Source organism: Leptonychotes weddellii, chromosome 2 (genome assembly GCF_054177405.1).
Source record: "Leptonychotes weddellii isolate Sample4059 chromosome 2, ASM5417740v2, whole genome shotgun sequence".
Classification (NCBI taxonomy): Eukaryota; Metazoa; Chordata; class Mammalia; order Carnivora; family Phocidae; genus Leptonychotes; species Leptonychotes weddellii.
Genome location: NC_138370.1, coordinates 37144160 through 37165866, shown reverse-complemented (window position 1 = coordinate 37165866; position 21707 = coordinate 37144160). Strand labels below are relative to the sequence as shown.

Genomic DNA, 21707 nt, shown 5'->3' with positions numbered 1-21707 from the left:
ACGCACCTGCTGTCCCTTCCTCAGAGGACTTGAGTGCCTTATCAGAGTTGGTCATGCTTACTCATTTAAGGGAAGCTGCATCAGAGCACAGAGAGGACCCAGTCCAAATGGCACTTGGCCCTCAACAGGCACTTAGTGTTTCATGGGCGATTGGTGTCCTTTCATGCTTCTCCCCAGTGCAAGGTGCCTCCTCTGGAGAGGTGGTTGGACATATCAAACAACACAAGGAAGGCGATTAGGTACAAAATACTCATGTATTTATGAATTCATGACCAAATTAAATATGAAACCTTATATAAAAAGAGGTGTGTGTTTTCTCCCCCACCCTCCCACTCTCCTCTGAAGCAGCTTTGAGCGACACGAGTACAGTGTGTTTGTGTGACTTGTCCTTCCTGTCTCCCTGCATTTCCAAATGCCAGGTTCTTGGGGGACTGGAATTCTGCCCCTCCTCCCTCCTTCTCTCCTGGGAGGTCACCTGCCCTGGCCTGGCTCCCCCACAGTCTCCCCAGGTGGTGTCCCTGGTTTGCACCTGGGCCTGCTGGGCCCCCAGGGTGTGGCTAGGAAGGGGCAGTGGGTCCCTGAGGGGTGAGCCCACCCTGGTTGCCGGGATGGTCCTGTGGCTCCTCTCTCATGGGATCGCTGCACCCCCTGGGCCTCCCTGACACTCTCTCTCCCCTTGGCCTTTTTGCATCCTCATCGGCAGGCCATACTGCTCAGCCCCCCGTTCCCCCTCCGCCCGGATTTTAGGTTTCTGTTTTCCCTCTCACCAGGAGTTCCCGGGAGACCCCATGGCCACACCTCTGGTTCCCTTCCCCAGAGAAGGGTGCTGGGTGCAGAACTGCACCCTCCTTGCGAGCCGCCTCCTGCCCTGCCCCCTGGCTCCTCAGCCTCGCCCTGAAGCCAAGGATGAGAACTCAGCTGGCAGGAGCACACGTCTGGCCTGCCAGCCAGCCAGCCACCCTAGAGAAGGGGAGGCGGCTCAGACAACAGGGGGTGCCACCCTAGACGTGCCTGGCCTGCCACCTCCCACTCCTTCTCTTGACAAGGACTTACCATCAGATCTCTAGGTCTCAGTACCACAGAATTGTTCCAGACTTTTCCTGTTTCTGGGTTTGCTTGACCCCAGGCCTGAAGCCAGGGTCTTGCTGGTGGAGCCCACCCCAGGCTTCCACTCGTCATTAGTGGGACTCTGGCTTTTAAGACGACATACAGTGTGGGGGCTGAAATATGGGTCAGGATCACAAAACCGGGAGAAGTAAAATGTGGCCCAACTTTTCCCCATGGGGTTACAAGCTGCTGTCTTACCTCCCACAATCCTCCAGTCTGGTCCCCCTCTTCCTGGGACTGACTTTGCTTTGCCCCTGCTCACGTTTCCCCTTTTCCTCCTTCCCTTCCCCCCCCCCCCCCCAACGAGCACTAAGGTCATGTCCTATGATCCTCTGGCCTCGGCATTACCCGGACTCCTATTCTCCAAGTCGGTGCCCTTTCCCCTGACTTTTGACCCCCCCCCCGTACACACACACATTCACATCCTGGGAGGAGGAGGAACAGATTCTCATGATGGGCCAAGCAGGGGTCCAATACCATGTTCAAGCCCTGAGACCCCCCTGCCCCTGCCCCCGAAGCCTCCATCCCAGCATGCTAACTCAGAACTCGTGCTGTCCCCAGAGCCAGCCGGCAGGGTGTGGGCATCCCCAGCCGCAGTGGGTGACAAGTCCTTTCCCCAGAGGCACTGGAATGACTTCCACGGCCTACGCTCTTGTCTCGTCAACACAGAGGCCCCGCTTTGTAAGCTACAGAGGGGCTTTTTCTGTTCTTGTTTCTTTTCTTTGAGGGGCTTGAGGCCAACATGTTTTTGTTGGTGGTGATTTTGCTGTTGTTTGGGGGGTTTTTTGTTTTGTTTTGTTTTGTTTTGCTAATTTTGCCCCACCGTGCTAAGAGGCCGTGCTAACCAGAGGCAGGGCGAGGAGCCCAGAGAGCATGGGGCTGCTGCACCCAGACCACCCCCCACTTTCTCCTCTCCCCTGTTCCACCTGTTTCCTTTGGTTCCCATCTCTGGATCTGAGTGGTGAAGCACAGGGAGGGAGAAGTTTCTCACGGCACCATGAGGCACTGCTCCTAGGCCTAAAGCTCTGACCAGGCTCTGCTATCCTTGATCAGGCCTGGACACCTACCGCCCTGGGAGGGAGGGATGCTCGCCAGAGTGCAAGGCTTCCCACCCATGGCCTCGGCAGCTGCACCCCAGGATGTGGAAGCATCGAGTTGGGTCTGAAGGCTTCATTTCTACCCTGACTTCTCCGGTGAGGAGCTGAGTAGGCGCTGTGTGGAAATTGCCCACAAAACATCTGCCACCCGCAGGTCCATGGATGGAAAAAGAGAGACAGGACCCTCCCTGAGCACAGCCACTCCCTGGGAGGGGGCTGCCTCCACAGACCGAGCCACAGAGCCTCAAGGCTGGGAGAGTCTCCCATGGACGCCAGCGTTCTCCAACCCAGAGTCAGATGCCAAAGCTCTCAGTGCCTTCCCTCTCCCCACCTCCCAGCAGCCGTCTGCCTCCCTGCCCTGCTCTGGAACTGGGGTCCCCTGCAGGGGGTCCCCGTACTGATCCACAAGGCCCCCCTCCTCTCTTGCTGAGCTACGTCAGCTGGTGAGAACAGCTCTGCCCTTAGGGTCCTGGTTACGTGGGTCCCCTTGTCCCTGGAAGGTGGAGGGGGCGATGCAGAAGAGCAGAGGGGCAAAGGCGAGTGGGGGGAACAGCAGCAGGGTCAGAAGAGGGTGGCAGCATCTCAGACCACAGCCGAGGAGGAAGATGGGGATGACGAGGAGGCCGCAGAAGAGGACGGTGAGGAGGGACTGCTCCAGAACAGCCACCGCCGCTTGGGCTGCCGTTTCAGGTGGAGATAGTCCTCCTTCTCGCGCTCCTTTCGTGCCCGCTGGTAGTGATCTTCTTCCTTCAGGTACCAGACGGGCGGCCACCGGTGCTTCTCGAAATACTCCTGGTTTTCTGGAGCACAACGCAGTAGGGCTTGGTTAGAAGGCCGGCAGGAGAAGGGGGCAAGAGGAGCACCGGGATGTGGGGGGCGTCCAGGGGCCATCCGCCTACCCCCCGACACTTCTGCCCTGGGGACCATCCAACGCACGCCCAGTCCCAGGGGCCAGAGTATCAGCCCTGCCTTTGGAGCCCTCCATGTAGCCGCAGAGCTTCCTCCTGGGGAAAGGCACTTCCGCTCTGCTGGGCTCCGGGACACAGGGACAACCTAGATGGGCTTCCCGTGCGCTGGGAATGAACTAGGCTGGGACGGAGCGGGAGGAGGGAGAAGGGCAGCGAGGTGCTGGGCCCAGCTGGGGTGGCAGCACAGGCGGCTGGCAGAGCTGGCTTCTGAGGGCAGCGGAGGGAGGGCTGCAAGAGGACAAAGAGGGTCAGCCTGGAGGGAAGGCTAGGCTGAGGGGTTCAGACTGATTCTGGAAGGCGTGGAAGGCGTGGAAGGCGTGGAAGGCGTGGAAGGCGTGGAAGGTTTGGACCAGGGCGGTGATGTGGTTGGAGCTGTGCTTGCGGAAGAAAATGCCCGCAGGGTGTAAAGGAGAGAGTGGGGAGGGTCGGTGTGGGAGGACCTGGCAGCAGGGAGAGCGCGGGGTGCCCAGTGAAGACCTAAAGAATGCACAGTGGCAGGAACTCGGGGGGCCACGACACCTCTCCCGGAGCCCATGCACTTCCTGTTGGGCCCCAGGACTGGGGACATTAATTAAGCAGAGGTGGAACTGCAGGGACCTCAGAGGATATCTGGACCTGGGCGGTCCAAGCTGTGCCTATTTCTAGGTTGTGAAATCAATGTGGTGGGTCATAAGCCGCATTAAAAATAATTCATGTAGTTTTCTATATGTGTACTGGCTCACAACAAAATATATTTCTTATTGTGGAGCCCTCTCTCAAAAATACCAACTCCGAAAAAAAAAAATACCAAGTCTGAAATACCAAAATACACCTCCCCCCCAAAAAATACCAGGTCTGAAAAATACCAGAAGTCCAACACCTTCCTTGTACTTGTAAGAAGTAGGAGCCCAGAGAGGTAAAGTGAATTGCCTGAGGTCCCCAGCTGCCCTGATCTTTTCCTGGGCTCCCCCCCCCAGCTCAAGTCCAACCCAAGGGTCTCTGGCAGCTTCTGGACGCCCTGGGGCCGAGTCAGAGATCTGGCCCCTTTGGCATGCGGGAGGAGCATGCACAGGTCCTGCAGGAGACGCTCACCTGGGGACATGGCCTTCATGTCTCGGGGGAACTTGCGGCACACGTTGTTGTAGTTGGTGCAGATGTGGTGAAGACACCAGTCGGCCAACTGGTACGCACAGTGGAACTGGGGACAAAGAGGAGCACCTACGCTGGAGCCCCGGGAAGGGTCCACATAGACACCCATAGTTGTCCTCAGAGCCCAAGCTTTGGTGCAGATGGGCAAAGCCCCACAGTTGTAACGAGCCCGTCTTGAGAGGCAAACCCACACGGAAGTGTGAGAAGACACTTAATTTGCTCCTTGGCGTCACCACCGCCGCCGTCACATCAGGTCACCTCTGCCCCGCCCTCAGCACCCACAGAATCCATAGATGCGTGCGGTGCCGTGCTCCTTAGACCCCTCCCCGGAGATGTCCTCCGCCGCCCACCGGGGGCCAGGGCAGCCTGCACGGAGGGGTAGACGGCCAGGCTCCGAGAGCCGACTCCGCCCACTGTGTCCGCGTGCCTCAAAGCTGCAACGTCCGCTTCACGAGCTGGCTTCTAGGGCCAGAACCGATGCGCTCGGAGGGCCGTGCGTGAGACTTTGCTTGTTTGCTCGGGAATAAGGAGGTGGGCAGCTCACTTTGGATGAAGAGTCCTCAGTGACCTCAGGCACGCTGCAACCATGTGAATGTACGCGACTGGGCTTCTGTCCCCTGCCCTATGGCGGTCCGAAGCCTCAGTCCCTTCCCGCCAGTCCCTTTCCTCTCGGCATGTCAGAGTGAATCCTCTGGCACGGAGGATGAGGCAGGCCCTGCCCAATCCGGGACCCAAGGCTAACAGCGGGCTCCCTTCCTACCCACCGCCTGCCAGCCTTCTTCAGTCCCTGCCAACGGGCAGACAGAGCCCAGAGTCAAGAACGTCGGAGAGTCCTTCCCCTGCCAGCGTACCTGAGCCAGTTCTAGGAACACGAGGACGTCCCCATCAATGTCCACCATCATCTGAGTCGCTTCCATCAGCCCGCTCACCGTGTACCGCTCTGTGATATACACAGTCGGGAATCAGCTGAAAAGCCACGTGAATGGACACGCGCTCCCTTTTACCCCCGGCAGGGACCCACTGCAGGGCAGAGAGACACGAGGGCCTACCGGCAAGTCCCAGCAGGCCAGGGAAGACCACAGGTGACTGAAGCCTGCTCCACCAGTGAGGAAATTGGGATTACAGCAAGACTTTCCCAGTGGAGCGGGGTTGGGGAAGTAAAGGTGGATATTAGTTAGAATCAAGTAGGAGAACTGTTCCAACTACATTTGTTGCCCCCAGTGGGCTGGTATATGTAGGGTGAAAGCCCCCAGCAGAACCAGCCGTTGACACTGATGAGAGAGGGTGGTAACTCCCAGCTGTGCTGAGAACTACAAATTACAACTGTGGATTGAATCTAGTTGTTTGTGTTCACTGAAATTTTGTAACAAATTGTGAACAAACCTTATATTTTACGTTAAAACATTTATATTAAAGAAGTAAGCACTCTTAATCCTGAAGTTTAACTGTATCAGTATAAACTCATGAAGTATTTTATCTTCATGGGGGCGCCCGGCTGACTCAGTTGGTTAAGCACCCGACTCGTGATTTTGGCTCAGGTCATGATCTCAGGGTTGTGAGATCGAGCTCCCTGTCAGGCTCCACACTGGGCATGGAGCCTGCTTAAGATTCTCTCTCCCTCTGCTCCTCCCCTACCCCTGTTCACGCTCTCTCTCTCTCTCCCTCTCAAATAAACAAACTTTCAAATCTATTTCCCAGATCTAAGAAAAGACCTAGAAACAAGAGACAAGAATGCAGTAGTAAGGTGCATCCCTAATGCTCAGATTATAGTCTTGAAATACCATGTCCAACTATAAGAAACAGATTCTCAGAGAACTAGCTGATTCCAGGTCTGCGGCAGGAGATGTACAGAATGAGCCTGGAACATCTTGTCATTCCACACAACCAGAAAGCTCATTCTGGTGCCAACTTGAAAAGACTCCTGCTGGCAAAAGGTGCAGTGTGGTATTTCAGCTTCAATAAAGATAACTGTAATTATTTGAAACCAATCGAGTATGTGTGTAATAACACTTAAAAATAAAAACTGATTGGACACCCGCAAAGGGTGATGGGAAACAAATTTATCTCGAAGACCGGTAAATAAAAGGATACAATCAAGCATTCATCTGCTCTTCCTATATGAACCACACCACTGGGTAAGCAAAGAGTAGGTGAGGGGAAGCTGCTCTCTTTTTCAAAGTATTCCAACAGACAAAGAAGGAATGATTGAATTGGTATATTATCATTTCACACCGTCTCATAAATCAGTAGATGCAGGCAATGATACTCAGTGGCTGCTAACATCACAAAAAGATCACAAAAAGAGACAAAGCTTCTTGATGAAAAACAGAAATGGGGCGCCTGGCTGGCTCAGTGGGTGGAGCATGTGACCCTTGATCTCGGGGTTGTGAGTTCAAGCCCCACACTGGGTGTAGAGATTACTTAAAAATAAGATCTTAAAACAAAACAAAACAGGAATAACCTATAAAATAGTTTTAGCAAAAGAAAATTGAATATGAATCTGATCTATCCCCTAGACCCAATGGCCAATCAGTGAAAAATCTAGATTTTCTGGAACATCAGTGGGTTTCTTCCAATAAACTGCAAGGGAAAAAAAATTTTAATGGACAAGGAACCTTTAGATTAGGAGAAATTTAAAAGGCATTTAAAAAATAAGACCATGCTCTTAAAGCAGGAGGGGAAGAATGAAGGGGGGGAAATCGGAGGGGTAGACGAACCATGAGAGACGATGGACTCTGAAAAACAAACTGAGGGTTCTAGAGGGGAGGGAGGTGGGAGGTTGGGTTAGCCTGGTGATGGGTATTGAGGAGGGCACGTTCTGCATGGAGCACTGGGTGTTATGCACAAACAATGAATCATGGAACACTACATCTAAAACTAATGATGTAATGTATGGGGATTAACATAACAATAAAAAAATTAAAAAAAAAATAAGACCATGCTTTGGTGTTTAAGGATGCACACATGGAAGATAAAACTATGAAGAGTAAGAAGTGAGGCCAATAAAAAATACTCTACAGAGGAGTAATAGGCAAAGCGTTACTCCTGAGGACGGGGATGGACTTGTGACTGGCGGGGACAGGCAGAGGGCTTCTGCTATGGCCGGCAAGGAGCTAGCTCCTGATATGGGTCCTCTGACTCTATAATAATTCATGAAGCCGAACATGTTTCATGCATTTGTGCTCTATTGAATAATGAAAACGTTTTAAGCTTGAATTAATAACTTCATAGCATATCTCCCAAAACCGAGAGCATCACCAAATATACCATGCTCAGCATTTCCCGCTGCTCCTTGACAAGGCATGTGCATGACACACATCTGTATACTTTGTCATTCGTATGGACCGTCTCCCAGAAAAGTCATTCAATGGGTATTTTCTATAAGCCTCTCCACACAGCGGCGCAGTGTAACATTTGGAATAGCTGACTTGTTTCTGATCGCCTGCCATGATGAAGCAAACTTACAGGAACATCTTTATACATATTTTGCCTTTGGGTCATGTCTTTGGAAATAGTCTTTCAAAAGGTGAATTACTAGGTCCAAGAGTTTGGAAGTTGGCTGTGCTCTGTGAAGACCACACCACTTTCCACGGGCAGCTACGGTGGATGTACGTTTCAGCTGTGATCTGTAGAAGCCTCTCTTGCTCCCCACCCTAAAGCCCTTTGTGTCTCCAACTAGGACTCTCTCTGTAGGCTCAGCTCTTAACAGTCAAATTCTGATCAATGCTTTCTTCCTTCTTCCTATGACCAAGCCCCATGTTATAACTAATTTCTCATCATGGTATTGCTGTTTTCCTCCTATGTGAGTCCCAGTCTTGATCATTGGTCCAGTGCCCCAGCAGCTCTGATGCTAGATCCTTCCCTGGATCTCAGCTCAGTATCTAAGGCTCTGCCCTCTGGCCCCTGACCTGCCCAAGAACACGAACCCTGACATCAACATCAATACCAACACAGTGCAGATACCAATTCCAGCGTTTGACAGCACTCCCTTCATCTGGATAGCGCCATTCCTCTTCTCCAGCCCCTCGGCCCCCTCCACCACCCCCCACTGCCTGCTGCGCAGTTTCCCGTGGCCTCAGGCCCTGCTCCACCCCAGGGCCTCCGAAGTGGGCCCATTCTAAAAGCTGAGCTCCAGCTCTCATGGTCTTTTCAAGGAACTAGGGATGGGAGGTCAATGTTTATTGTCTGCTTCTGGAAGAGAGAGAAAGTGAAGATGGAAGAGGAGGAGGAGGAAGAGAAGAAGGATGAGAAGGAAGAAAAAAGGCAGAGGAGGAGGTGAAGAACCAAAGGGGAGCAATGAGGAATGGCGCTCTATTCCTCTTGACTTAAGCTTGCCCCGCTGAAGCGAAGCTGATGGAACACCAGCGCTGTCATCTACTGGAGACCGCTTGGTGGGGCCCATAACCCCTTGCGGAGAGCCTATCATGTGACACCATCCTGTCTCTCACACGTGCTTCTTTACATCTATGTCCTCACCCAAACCCCAATGCGCATCGACATATTTCACTTTATGTCAACACATTCCCTCGGTGCTCGCAGCCTGTCCCCTGGGGGGAGGCAGGTGAGAGGAGAAATCAGGACCTGGGGGGGGTGGTTTCCCTGGCTTCTCCCCCAGAGGGGTCCCCGTGTACCTGTGAGGGCAACCAAGTGCGGCAGGCAGAGGCGGTTGGCCAGGATGATGAGCTTCATGTCGTCCAGGTCGGGACTGGAGGTGAACATGCCCGTGTAGAGGTATTCCAGCACCGCCCTCATGCAGCTCTTGCTAGTGCAGGGGAACACCACCTGTGGGGGGAGGGAGACAGAAGGCCTCAGGGAGGCCCAGCCTTACGGAAGGAGGAGCTCAGGCCGGGGAAACTCAAAAGGCCCTGGCCCTCTTGCTGGCTCCACCAGATGGGCAGCCATCCCTGAGCTGCCCCTGTACCAGCTCCGAAGGCCCCCCAAGGCCTGTCTCCCAGAGCAAAAACCTGCACTGAGCCCGCACGCTGACCACACCAGTGAGCAGCGCTCTGACATTTTAAAAGGACCTGGGTTCAGGGCGCCTGGGTGGCTCAGTCGGTTGAGCCTCAGACTCTCGAGTTTGGCTGAGGTCATGATCTCAGGGTCGTGAGATGGAGCCCCACACTTGCTCAGTGGGGAGTCTGCCGGAGACTCTCTCTCTCCCCCCCTCTGCTCCTCCCCACGTTCACGAATGTGCACTCCCTCTCTCTCTCTCAAATAAATAAATAAATATTTAATTAAGAAAGAAAGAAAAGGACCTGGATTCTCACTGGCACGCTTCCAAAGCTGTGCTGGCTTGGAAGATGTTTGGAGGAGTCCTTCCTGCCGCCTGAACCCACACACCCTGGCCCTTCCTGGCCTTACAGAGGGCAGTGCAAGTGGGGTACGAATGAGCCAAGCCAACACCAGCTGGCTTCTTGCTGGCTGCCTGAAGCTGCTGCTTTGGGCCCCTGGGATCTCTTCCGAGCAGCGCTGCAATAAAAACTGCTTTCTCATCAGACACGAGTCTCTCCGGGCTGCATGGGAGTCATCTGGAGCTCTAACCCGGCTTCTGCGGCACCAAGAAGCGCCTGGGGCGGACCGGCCCCTGGGGCTCCACTCACAGAAGCCAAACCCACTCATGCTTCAAGGATCAGACCAACTCACAGCTCAAGCCCTCCACTTAGCCTTCCGGACGCACTCCCTTCCCGGAAATCTTAAGAAACTGTCATTCTACGTCACAGGATGCTATCCTGTGTTGTTCGCAGCCCCATCTTTCCCTCAAGTGTCGGGTGAGCTCTTACTAAGGGACGTGCAGAGTGGGGCTGGAGAGAGCGGGAAGGGAAGAAATCCCAGACCAGGCAAGAAAATGGTGTGTGGACCCCCAGAACCTCAAGCAGTTGCACAAAGTTGTACCTTGTTAACTGCGAGGCTGACTGTGGCCAACTAACGGTACAGGAGTTCACGGAAAAGAGAGAACACCGAGGGCCCTGGCCTGAGCTACTCTGCTCGGCTGCGCGAAGGGAAAGGAGAGAACAGACTGAAGAGACTATTTCTAAGGATGCACTGAGAGGCCCCGTCCAACTCGGTGTTTCCAGTCTCGGTGCCTGAGAAAGTGGCCATAACGGTGACGGAAGAGCCGAGTCAGAGCAGTGGTGATTAAAGGGAAAGGTGACTGTCTGAAGCATTTCTTTTTATGGTCTGAGTTCTGCTGCTTTGACATCCGGGGCCTTGCTGACCCAGCGGGGCTGCCCCTCCCAGGGCTAGCCAATGCTAGCCGGAGTAAAGGACACGCTCAGCATGCTTTTCACATGCAAACCAACCAATCCTCTGTCCACACCCCAACCACCTCCTTTATCAGGCTCATTCCCTCAACCACTATCCCCTGCCCTAGTCACCCCAAGGCCAGGTATCAGATGACTTGGGACAGCCCCAAAAGCCTGCTGAAATTATTCAGACTAGCCAATCCTAAGCCTGCTCCCTCTGCCTCACCCGTTCCTTCCCATAGAAACTACAGTGAAGGCTCTTGTTCGTATCCCCTTCACTCCCTTTGCCTCCAGACTGACCCTGGTGCTTCCCTGTGTGGTCCCCCATACCGTGCATGCCCCCTCCTACTGACAGCTGGGAGTATAAAAATCTCCCCGTCCAATGGCAATTTTCTGACTGTGGGCTTCACCGTACCTAAGTGATACTAAGACTTACATTTAAAACAGTGATAGAGTCACGTTGGCACACACTGAATTTTTTCCCCTTGGCTCACATGTGTTAGGGAGAAAGCAAGGTACAACGTATAGAGCCAAGGAATCGGGAGTCTTGAGTTCAAGTCCAAACCTCTCCTTTCTACTTATATAACTTTGTACCAGGCACTTAACTTCCTGGGGACTCACTTTCCTTGTAAGGTAAGAACATGACGCCACGTGTAGGAGTTGTGTGTGAGGTGAGACACGAGATAATGATCAAAAGTGCTTTCTATACCATAAAGTGAAGATGTCACCATAATCCCCTGTCTTGAAATTTCATAAGATCCTTGGCAATGGGAGCCATCTCTTAAACTTATCTTGAGTCTGTCACTCAGTGGTGAGCAAGCACACAGTCAGTAACTGAAGGTGGTACTGACTGAAGGAAGTAGCAGTAAATGGCAGATGCCTCAGGTGGGAAGGGTGTGGGTCTCTCTCTCCTTCCCACCTATTCCCCTCCTAGCCTTACCTCCCTGGTGGAACTCTCCACAAATGGCCCCCCAAACATGGCGGCCATCCAGTCACAGCTGGAAATCAACAGGGGCTTATGGGCGCTGATGGTGCCATCATCCAGGATGAAGGTCACATCTGTCCGGGAGGAGAAGAGGCATCACGTGAGGATATGGTGAAAGGATGTGGGAGAACCCACCCCAAAGATTGACACCGTGCCCATACAACCCACTTCCTTCTGAAGCCATTCATGTAGAGTGCTACCTGACCAAGCTCTCGGGCTTGGGTACTAGGCTTCAGGAGCAGAGCCACCCCATCTCCAGGACATCAGCAGCTGAGATGACTCAGAATGCTAACTGGACCAAAGCAGACTCTTCAGAAGGCTAACTGGAGGGAAGTCCCCTGCCCTCTGGCAGTCAGTTCCTAAGCACAAGCCATACCTGAGAAGGTGCCTTTTGCCAAGCACTCCTTAACCCGGTTAGTCCGGCGGACATGGAAGGCCTTAGTGATCTCTTGGTTCATGAACGCCTCATTGTTGAGAATGTTGGCCACCATCATGCGCAGATCAAAGACCTCAAGCAGCTCAGCAATGTGGGCGATGTGCATGAGGTCGCGCTCATTCTCGTCCAGCTCCCCGGTGTACAGGTACTTGAGAACAGCCCGGAAGGGCCCTGGCTGGATGGAGTTGTCCATTTTTACCACCACCATCAGCCGGGATTTGTACGTCAGAGGATCTTCTGCCATTTCTTCCTGAATGCTCACGAAAGCTCGGCTCCAGGAAGACAGGACTCGACCCCTCCCGGGCAAATACCCTGTTCCATTGCCCCGTAAGATCCCATCGCTGGTGGAGGCACGGAGCCCAGCAGGGCCAGAGCCCCCGCCCTCCTCCACGCTCTCACACACATCAAAACTGGCCGCCCGCAGCAGGAAGTCCCGGCCATGGTGGTGGTGGTGGTGATGGTGATCAGGGTGACCCCGGTGGTCCTCTGGGCGGGGGCCCCCCAGCTCCCCCTCACTCAGGTCCATGAGGAACAGGTCGTAGAACTTGGAGGAGGAGGTGGAGAGGTAGATCTTGTGGGCAAAGATGCGCACCCGCTCCTGCAGCACCAGTATGACATCCGCACAGAGCGGGTCCTCCAGGAGGTGGGCGGGGCACTCCTCGCTGCTGGAGGGGGGGTCGGGCACCACGATGATGGGGGGAGGCGGCTTGGGAGGCAAGAAGGGCGCCTGCAGCAGAGGCCGCTGCACATTGCGGAGGTGGGATTTCCAGAACTGCAGGTGGCGGCGGGAGATGAGCGCTGCGCGGATGGCGTTGTCAAAGACGTCCTTGATGCCAAACTGGGCCACCACGCTGGTCTCGTAGTAGGGGATGCCCAGCTCCTTGGCCACCTCCCGGCCCTTCTCTGGGGGAAGGATCTCGTTGGGCTTGATGGGCCTGGCAGGTTCAAGAAGGAAGACCAAACATGTTGGCAGGAGAGGAGGAGAGGGGAGGTGCAGGGAGAGGCAGCTCTCCAGAGCCTGCCTGTTCTTTAGGGGACTGCTCAGGGTCTGTCTCGGTCCGACTCCTGCCCTTTCTCCTCTGTCTAGTCAAATCTTATCAGTCCTTCAAGGCCCACTTCCAATCCCCTCTTCTTTCTTTCTTTCTTTATTTTTTTAAAAGATTTTATTTATTTATTTGACAGAGAGAGTCACAGCGAGAGAGGGAACACAAGCAGGGGGAGTGGCAGAGGGAGAAGCAGGCTCCCCGCCGAGCAGGGAGCCCGACGCGGGGCTCGATCCCAGGACCCTGGGATCATGACCTGAGCCGAAGGCAGATGCTTAACGACTGAGCCACCCAGGCGCCCCCAATCCCCTCTTCTTGCAGGAAGCCTTCCGTATTTATGCCAGCCCCGCGCCCTCCCCAGCTCAAAGCAGTGGCAGCGCTAACCACCTCTCTGGCAATCAGCATGCCATGTTCCACGCTGGTTTTTAACAAGGCCATATATGGAGTTCATCTCCCAGCGGGATCATAAGCCCCATTTGTGCAAAGACTACCTCCTTTTCTCCTTCCCTCCCATGGTGCTTAGCCCAGGATTGCTCACACAGGGTATAAGAGATGCATGGATGCATGGATGAACAAATGAACGAATGAATGAATGGGCACTCTCTTTGGCCCTCCACATGCCTTGCTTCAAATGGAGGGTGAGGTGTGAGGCCCAGTGGATTCCCTCAGGGCTGAACAGGGAGCCACGGAGATGCAACCCCTCCCTCTGTCTTCCTCCTTCCCCCTCCCTAGCACCAGCACCCCCTACCTAGCCAAGGGTCGCCTGGCCCTATTGACAGCCTCCAGGTCAGCATAGCGCAGGTCCAGCTGGCAGCCCACCAAGATGACAGGTGCTCGGGGGCAGAAGTGCTTGATTTCTGGGTACCACATGGTCTTGACGTGGTGGAGGGAATTAGGGTTGGCAATGGAGAAGCACAGAACCACCACATCGGATCTGGGGGTGGGAGAGGGAGGTTATGGGCAGGGAAAGCTAGTGGTAGGTTACCTGCCCCTGGAACAAGGGAGAACACGCATACCCACCCCACCCTACAACACTACATTCCACATCTGTCACAGGCATCTGCTCACGTGACCTGACACAGAATGTATAATAATAGGACCTCTAATTTATATACCTCTAATTTAGCATTTTAGAGCTTCCGAAAAACCTCATTTTGACCTCATGGCTATCTTATGGGTTAGAAATTACCATTTCACAATCCATGGCTGAGGAAAATCAATTCAGAACAGTTCCCTTAATTGCACATAGTCCCAGAGCTGAGAGGTAGCAGGGCTAAGAGTCCAACCTGGCCTCCTGACTCCAAACCCGGCTCCTTCCACTGCCCAGGGCTGCCTCCCCTGTGAGGGTCTGCCATGCTGTTTTCTCTGCTCCCTCCTCCCAGCTGAAATTTCACAGCATTGCTGTTCCTTGGGAAAGCAGGGAAAACCTACCCACCTGGCTCCCCGCAGGCAACCAGAGGCCTTACCTACCTCCCATAAGCAAAGCGACGATCTTTGTGGTGGTCTCCAAAGGTGTCCCAGAGGCGGAGGGAGACGCTGACATCATCTACCACATCTCTGGAGCGTTCCAGCACCTGTGGGGCGTGGGGGGTGGGGAGGAGAGGAGTGGGAATCAAGGGCAACAGTGCTAGGGGCCTCTGCATGTCAGCTCAGGGTGGCACCGGCTCATCTCTGAGGGTCCCAGACAGCATGGGGGTGAAGGGACAGAGCTAGCTGGGGTTCCAGCAGCTTCCTTTGTGTGCCGTGCCCAGCACTTTCTCCGGGCGCCGTCTCTGCAGACGCCAACGGCAAGAGTGGGCTCTAAGCTGGCTGGAAGGGAAGAGCCTCTAAGAGGGCAGACTGTCCTGGGGTGCAAGGGATCTCAGGGAGCCTGCCCTGTTCCCAGCTTCACCTGCACATGACAAGCCTCTGATTTTGGTATTGGCCGAGAGCTTCTTTCTTCCTCATCTTTCCAACACCCCCCCTTCCCCGCAGTGCTCCCCATTACTGGGGGCTCTGATTGCACAAGATGCTGTGCCCCAGGCAAAGCTTGGGTCTCAGGCACCAGCTCAGCCATGCAAAACACAAATGGTTAGGGATCCCTCCCCTGGGGTGGACTCCCCTCAGCCCTCTCTCCTGAGGCTCCCTCCTCTTCAGCTGCCCCCGCCCCATCCCCAGGGGCCTCCGTGAGCTCGGCACACGCCTCCGGGCCACATTTGGAGACACTGAGCTACATCTTGGAAAGAAGCCCAAGTACATGGGGCGGACCCCCAGCCGAGCGGCCTTGCAGCCTTACCTCTTGGCACACCCGATACTGGTCGATGGCCCAAACCGTGGGCACATGGGTGGCGAGCAGCTGGTACTGGGTGAGGGTGGCATTGCAGGCCCGGGCACAGATGAGCCTGGTCTTGCCCACCGCGTTGTCTCCCACCACAACGCACTTGATGGTCTCTACGTTTGGCCTTTCATAATCCATGTCAGAATCCATTAATTGGGACCTGAGGGAGAGGAGTGTAGTGGTCAAGATGGCTCCGCACCCCAGCTCCCTGACGGCCGGGGCCAGCCGCTCTCCTCAGCTGGGGCTGGCCCCTCTGCCAGCATTTGAGTGGAGAGGGGGCGAAAGGAGTGGGTAGCTTTCTGGGCGATCGTTCTGCGGGGCCTGAGAAGCTGGGGGCCCATTCAGGCTCAGAGGCGCAGTGGTACCACGTGAAACGCTCGTCTGCCTCCTGTTGCCATCATCCTCCCACTGGGCTTCTGGCTGGGGGAGGCCTGTGAGAGATCCCACGGCAGAACCTGCCCGGGGCCTGTCCCCGCTCCCTCAGGAAGAGGAGAGTCCGCCTGGGAAGCTCACTCATCACCCACACTCTCCTCCTCTGGACAGCACAACAACAAACAGCTGAGAGAAGCGGAGTCCCGGCCAGGTCCCCACCCCTTTCCAGCATGCCGGAGGGCAGGACCACTTTAAAATTTAATGGACTTGTCAGAGCTGGGTGGCAGCTCTCCTGTCCTCCACCTTTGACTCCCTCCCTCCCTCCCTGGTGGTGGATTTTCAAGCCCTGGCTTGCCTATGGCTACCCTTCAATGCTAACCCCCAGCCTCCTTCAGGGAGATGCCAGAATTTTTCCTCCCAGTCCCTCTGGAGGCACCTGAGCAGCCCATGGGCCTCCCCTCCCCTCCTCGGAGCCTGTCATGTTGCCTGTAGGGCTCACTCAGCGGCAGGCCCAGTTTTGAGACGGCAGTGGAGATAAACATGGGCCTGTGACTATTCACTCCATGGCCAGTGGGCCTTCCTGCCCCTACTCAGGCATGCCCTCCAGGCATCCTGCATGCAGCCTCAGGGAGAGTGAGATATGCCCCCTTCTGTGCCTTCCTTTCCTAGGAAGGAGGATTCTCAGGCTGGAAGCCCCCAGACCCCTGGCACACTCCTGGTAGGCTGCTTGCTCAATTGGCTGCATGGGTAATGGGGTTGTTGGGGGAAGCAGAGGGTCAGAGACTTGGGCCTGAATTTCTGGGCAAATGCTTGCCTCAGTTTCCTTCTGTGCTGAGCAGAGAGGGAGTGCCTTGTCCACCCACAGAGGGAGATGGCTCAAATGGGAACAAAAAGAAGGCCCTCCTATAGTCAAAATGTCATGTCAGTGTTTAAAAAGCTGTCACCAGGAAGGGATCCTCAGCTTGAGGGCGAGGGGGCTTTTGGTGGCAGTCTCCCAGTGGCATCTACTCTCCCGAAAGGGTTGAGGGGAGGAGGCAGGGGTAGGTGCAAGGCAGACGTTGTTAGGGAACTTGAGTTCCCTGAGTAGGGGCAGGAAGGCCCACTGGTTTCAGCTAGGTCACTGGCCTGCCCCTGCTCACATTCCCTGTGTGCACAAAGCCAGCCGGGGGCTGGAGCAGCCTGAGGACTCCTTCCTAGGCCAAGGAAGGCTGAGCTCCTAAGCGTCCTGGAGGCAGTCCAGGGGCCCTCACTGCTGAGCCATCCAGCCAGAGAGCCGGGCCACCAGCAGCAACCGAGCAGCTCCATTCGTGCTGGGCTGTAACTGGATGCCAGCATGCAGGAATGCAGAACTGAAATATCCAAGTAACGATGGCAACTGGGATTTGCGTGAGTAGATACATCTCAGCAACCTAAGCAAAAAGTGCAGCAAGGACTTTTCAATGAGACAAGCACCTCCTCCTTCTTGGAATTTTACAGGATCTGAACTCGAAACAAGGGGTCTCCACGCAGCCCCTCCCCAGTCTCCAGAGCAATCGTCTGCAGGATTCCTCCTGCCTCCTCCACCCCTCCTCACCTTCCCCAGTGGGCCAGCCATTGTCCTAACCACCATCTTGCCTCCTCCCTGCTCTCTCCTGAGCTGAGGACAGGAACCCCACTTTGATGGGTCCTGGTCTCAAGTCAGGCAACTGGGAAGGAATCGCCTGGGCTGTAGTTCTATACACTGAAGAACAAAACAGACTCCCCAATAGGACTATGTATAGCCGGAGGAGAAAGACTATAACCCACTCGCCAGTAGAACTTCTTTCTCAGATTTAGATTCGAATGGCCTGTGGGTGTGGAAGCAGAAGGGGGCTGAGGAGGCACAGAGGAGGGGCATCAGTTCGTAAATCCAGGAGCATCTGGACCATGAGGAAGAGGCCAGAACACTGGCAGGGCAATGCTGATTCAAAATCAGAGAGTTAATGGTTAAAAGACCCCTGCACACCTCATTCACCTCTATGGTTAAGTAGGGGAGAGCCAACCAACAAGTAGGAAGGCAACAAACGCTGCCGTGAGTGTAGACAGCAGACCTGCTGGGTGCTTCTCTGGCTGGGCAGTCCCTTCCCATCCACTCTCCAGCGCTCCGCAGCCTTCCCCTGCTTGCCCTCTGACTTCCCCCCTATTTTTATCATTCTCACCCCCTTCACCCCTGTCCCAACCGCCTGACTTCAGATCTAGGAAACTTCATATCTAGGAGAGGGCAAATCACTTCCCTTCTCTGGGCATCAGTCTGCCCTTCTGGAAAATGGGTATGAGGGCTTTGGAAGAAAGTTTCCCGAATCTTGGTGAATTTGTGCCAAGAGAGCCCAGCGGAAAGGAGGTATTTGTCTTATGTAATCTGGTATTATATAATGCTAGATTACATATCTATATATGTAATTCTATCTCTCTTTAAGGTACAGACTGGCCCCATTAAGCCAACAGGCAAAACTCTTTAGTCGAATCAGGCTTGTCTTAAACGAGGATCCTGTACTGGAGCTGGCGTGCCAAAGCCAGCAGTAATAGAATTTTTGCTTTAGAATATTGCTACTTTACTGTCTCATTGCTGATGTATGATGATACAACCCACTCAATGAGCTTCTCAACTTCCCCTTCCCTTCTGGCACTCTCTCCTTCAATGACTCTAGACTTTTCCGCACAATTGCCTCATCCTCATTCCTTCTGAGCCCCTAGACAAACCTCCATAGACTATGGCTTCCTTGCCATCCTGCCCTGGGTGTCACAACCTCCAATTCATTCCTCTCCCTCAGTAATCCCAGAGTCACACAGGTGCTCCTTCCCTACCCTGTCCCATGATCCCTGTCCCCCTCTCCACAATCAGCCTCCTGCCCACTGCTCTCCCAGCTCTGTGTACTCAAGCCAGGCCAAAAAGCCAGGTGTGCTCAGATTAGCTCCAACCCTCACCGAGTCCCAGTCCCACCCCCACACCCCTACACACACTCTTTGCAGAGCCCAGAAAAGCCCCCCTTTCCCTCCCACAGCTGATAGGAGGCTTGTTCATCTGTGGCTGCCCTAGTCTGGTTGTCAAGGAAACGACAGAATCTCCCTGGGAGCCTGGTTTGTCTCCTAGCAACCAATATCCCACATCCTGCATCTTACAAAATGCAAAAAGGAGGAATATCCTCAAAATGAAGGTAAAAATCGAGGAGGATGGAGAGGAAGGGAGAATCGGGAAGAGAAGAACAGAGAGGGTGGCTTTTCACCAGTGTTGCTGACACTGTAATATTGGGGAAGGTGGGGAGATGAATCCCTCCTGCAGATCCAGTGTACAGCAAGGCTCAAAGGGATCTTGAATGATCATATTAACAAAAAATGCAAACCTAAACACACTCAAAAAAACCTTCTCAAACATCAACAAACAACGCTAAGCATCTCTCCCATAGTTTGCCAGAACTCTGATGCACAGACTGCAATGGAGTTGGGTTGAAAGAAATATCTCCGGAACGGCGAGCAAAGCATCCAAATTCCACTGGTTTTTAACGGAAACATTTCCACCACTCTGGACCTTTATTCCTCCCACGCTGCTCTGCACACACACACACGAAATAAAAAAAATTTTTTAAATGGGGAAAGAGGAAGGCCACGACAACGCCAAGGCAATCAAGTCATCTTCCTTTCTCTAGAAAAACCCGGAAAAGGTTAGTCCCCCGCCCCCTGAGGCCCCAGCAGCCAAAGCTATAGCCAAGGGGAGAGGGGGTGCCGGGGGAGGGGGACAGTCTTCAGAAGGGGCGCAGATAGGGCCGGGGAGGGCACAGGAGGGCGAAGCGGCGCGTTTCCAGGCAGCTTGCAACCCGGCCATAATAGAAATTAATCATTTACTTACACCACTACATGTGACGGGGTAATTTCTAGTGTAAGGAACACATCTCTTCCTGCTAAGCACGCTCATTTTAGTGAAATGTCTGGGGTCACTCCGCGCGTGCAAGTTAGGACGATGCCGGCGCCGCCGCGCTGCCGCCGCCGCCGCCGCCGCCGCCGCCGCCGCCGCCGCTGCTGCTGCTACAGGCTCCGGGCCCGGGTCGCGCTAGATCAGAAACTCTGACAGAGCAGCCCAGGCCGGACGGCGGGCCGGGAGCGGCCGCGCGCGCGGCACTGCAGCCATTGCCTCTTCCGGATCAGCATCTCCCCGCGCCCCGGGCGCCCAATGTCATGGAGGCACGCTGGAGTGGGCTGCGCGCGGCCGCCCCGACCTCGGGCGGCTGGGCCGCGCCGCCGCCGCGGGTCCTCTAGCTGCGGAGGCTGGAGGCGACGCGCAGTTGAGGAGAAGGGGGGCGAGGCCGCCGCCGCTACGCGCCCGGCCCGCTCCGAAGGCGCGGCCGCGAAGACGCCTAGCGCTGCAGTCCCGGGGACCGCTCGCGACCTCCTTTTTTCATTCACAAAAAAAGGAAAGGGGAAAAAAAAAAAAGAAAGAAAGGGAAGAAGAATGGGGGGGGAAATCGCACCCAGGACGGCTGCCGTGCCAGGCTTCGCCCATCGCGGAGCTCCATTGGTGGAAAGGGGCCTGGGGGCGGGGGAGGGGCGGGGAAAGAAGGGGATTGGGCCACCGGCGGCCCCGCCCCTGCCCCGCCCCGCGGCGCCGCTCACACCCTCCCACCCTGCCTCCCTTCCCCCGCCCGGAGGGAAGAGGCTCGAAGGATCTCGGCTCACCCCCGGTCAGGGCGCAAAACCTCGCCGGACTCCCGCAGGGTTTTCCCCTTTCCTCCGGGAGGCTGCGAAAGAACTCTGAGACGCATCTTAGCCCTGGAAGGGATGCGAGTTAGGGGAGGGGAACTTGACATATTTTCCTTGCCCCTTAAACCCAGGCTTCCACCCCTGGCCCTCAGGGAGAGGAACACAGCCTTTCCACACAGGCCCTCCTCTGGCTTGAGAGTTTTCCTGGCACCTGAGGGCCTTCCTTCCCTGATCACCAGCCGTTCAGCTATGGCCTGTGCGGGCCTGTGCGTCCGACTGCCGTGGCCCATGAGCTTTATTTAGAGTGGGTCACTGTATCACCTGTACCATCTAGGCCTTCTCCCCTTCCCTCCCTCTTCAGCAGTCTCTGCGTCCATCCCACGCCCATCCTATTGCCACCTGGAGTTTACCAGTATCTTCTGACCTCTTAAAAGAAATGCCATGAAGACACTAGCCCTGGAGACGGTGTCTAAGACACCTTTGTGCTCTCCGTCTCGATTTACTGCTCTGTAAAACAAAGAGCTTATTAAGGGATGACATCTGTAATATGAGCAGCCCTCAAGGGAAGTTTCCATGTTCAAGGCTGGTTTGATTCTGATGATCTTGACTACTGGTAATTACAGTGGCCAGCTCAGTCTGGTTTTATCCATCTTGTCAATTACCTCTGGACAATTTTTTTTTTTTTAAAGATTTTATTTATTTATTTGACAGAGAGAGAGACAGTGAGAGCAGGAACACAAGCAGGGGGAGTGGGAGAGGGAGAAGCAGGCTTCCCGCCGAGCAGGGAGCCCGATGTGGGACTCAATCCCAGGACCCTGGGATCATGACCTGAGCGGAAGGCAGACGCTTAACGACTGAGCCACCCAGGTGCCCACCTCTGGACAATTTTTTTAAGTCCAGACTAACATGCCTTCCACCTAACCCCCTCAAGCTTGTGCTCTGAGAATGCAAATCCAGTTTAATATTAGTTTATGCAAAAATATGATTAGGAAGAGAAATCCATTGCCATAAAAAAAGCCGAATAAAAATGAATTTTGTATTCTCTGAAGTATGCTTTCCATCTATGAATGCATACAATTGGACGTTGCCCATTAGAGTATTTGTGATAAATGTGCTTTCTGGCCTGGTCCATGTTCAGTAAGTGCCTGATTGGTGGAGGATGCTTCCCCCACCTCCTTCTGAACCTACCCAGAGCTGGAGGAGAGGTTAGGGATGACTGAGGATGCCGCTTCACTCTTCTGGTTAGGATTCGGTCTCCATAAGGACAGAAAGTACTGGTTTGAATACATGCGTGGGAAAGAC

General features: G+C 54.6%; 2 protein-coding genes across 3 annotated transcripts in view; one reads left to right on the top strand and one right to left on the bottom strand.

Moving 5' to 3' along the window:
* Nucleotides 1-235: 235 nt before the first annotated feature.
* On the bottom strand, nt 236-20149 carry RHOBTB2 (Rho related BTB domain containing 2). Of its 2 annotated transcripts, XM_081810178.1 has the most exons (10): nt 19558-20148; nt 15282-15483; nt 14477-14580; nt 13755-13940; nt 11904-12898; nt 11483-11601; nt 8932-9082; nt 5152-5240; nt 4244-4349; nt 236-3004 (listed from the first exon to the last, which is right to left on the bottom strand). In XM_081810178.1, exons 2-10 carry the CDS (start codon nt 15471-15473, stop codon nt 2787-2789), a joined length of 2160 nt encoding a protein of 719 aa, XP_081666304.1. In that variant the 5' UTR covers nt 15474-15483; nt 19558-20148; the 3' UTR covers nt 236-2786. The 2 variants fall into 2 exon arrangements, with proteins under 2 accessions (XP_081666304.1, XP_081666307.1); XM_081810181.1 differs by lacking the exon at nt 13755-13940 and having other exon boundaries at nt 19558-20149.
* Nucleotides 19275-21707, top strand: part of PEBP4 (phosphatidylethanolamine binding protein 4) — a 252133-nt gene continuing 249700 nt past the window's right edge. The window contains exon 1 of the mRNA XM_081810224.1: nt 19275-19372. The gene's annotated coding sequence lies outside the window, so the exon portion shown is untranslated. The remainder of the gene's footprint in view (nt 19373-21707) is intronic.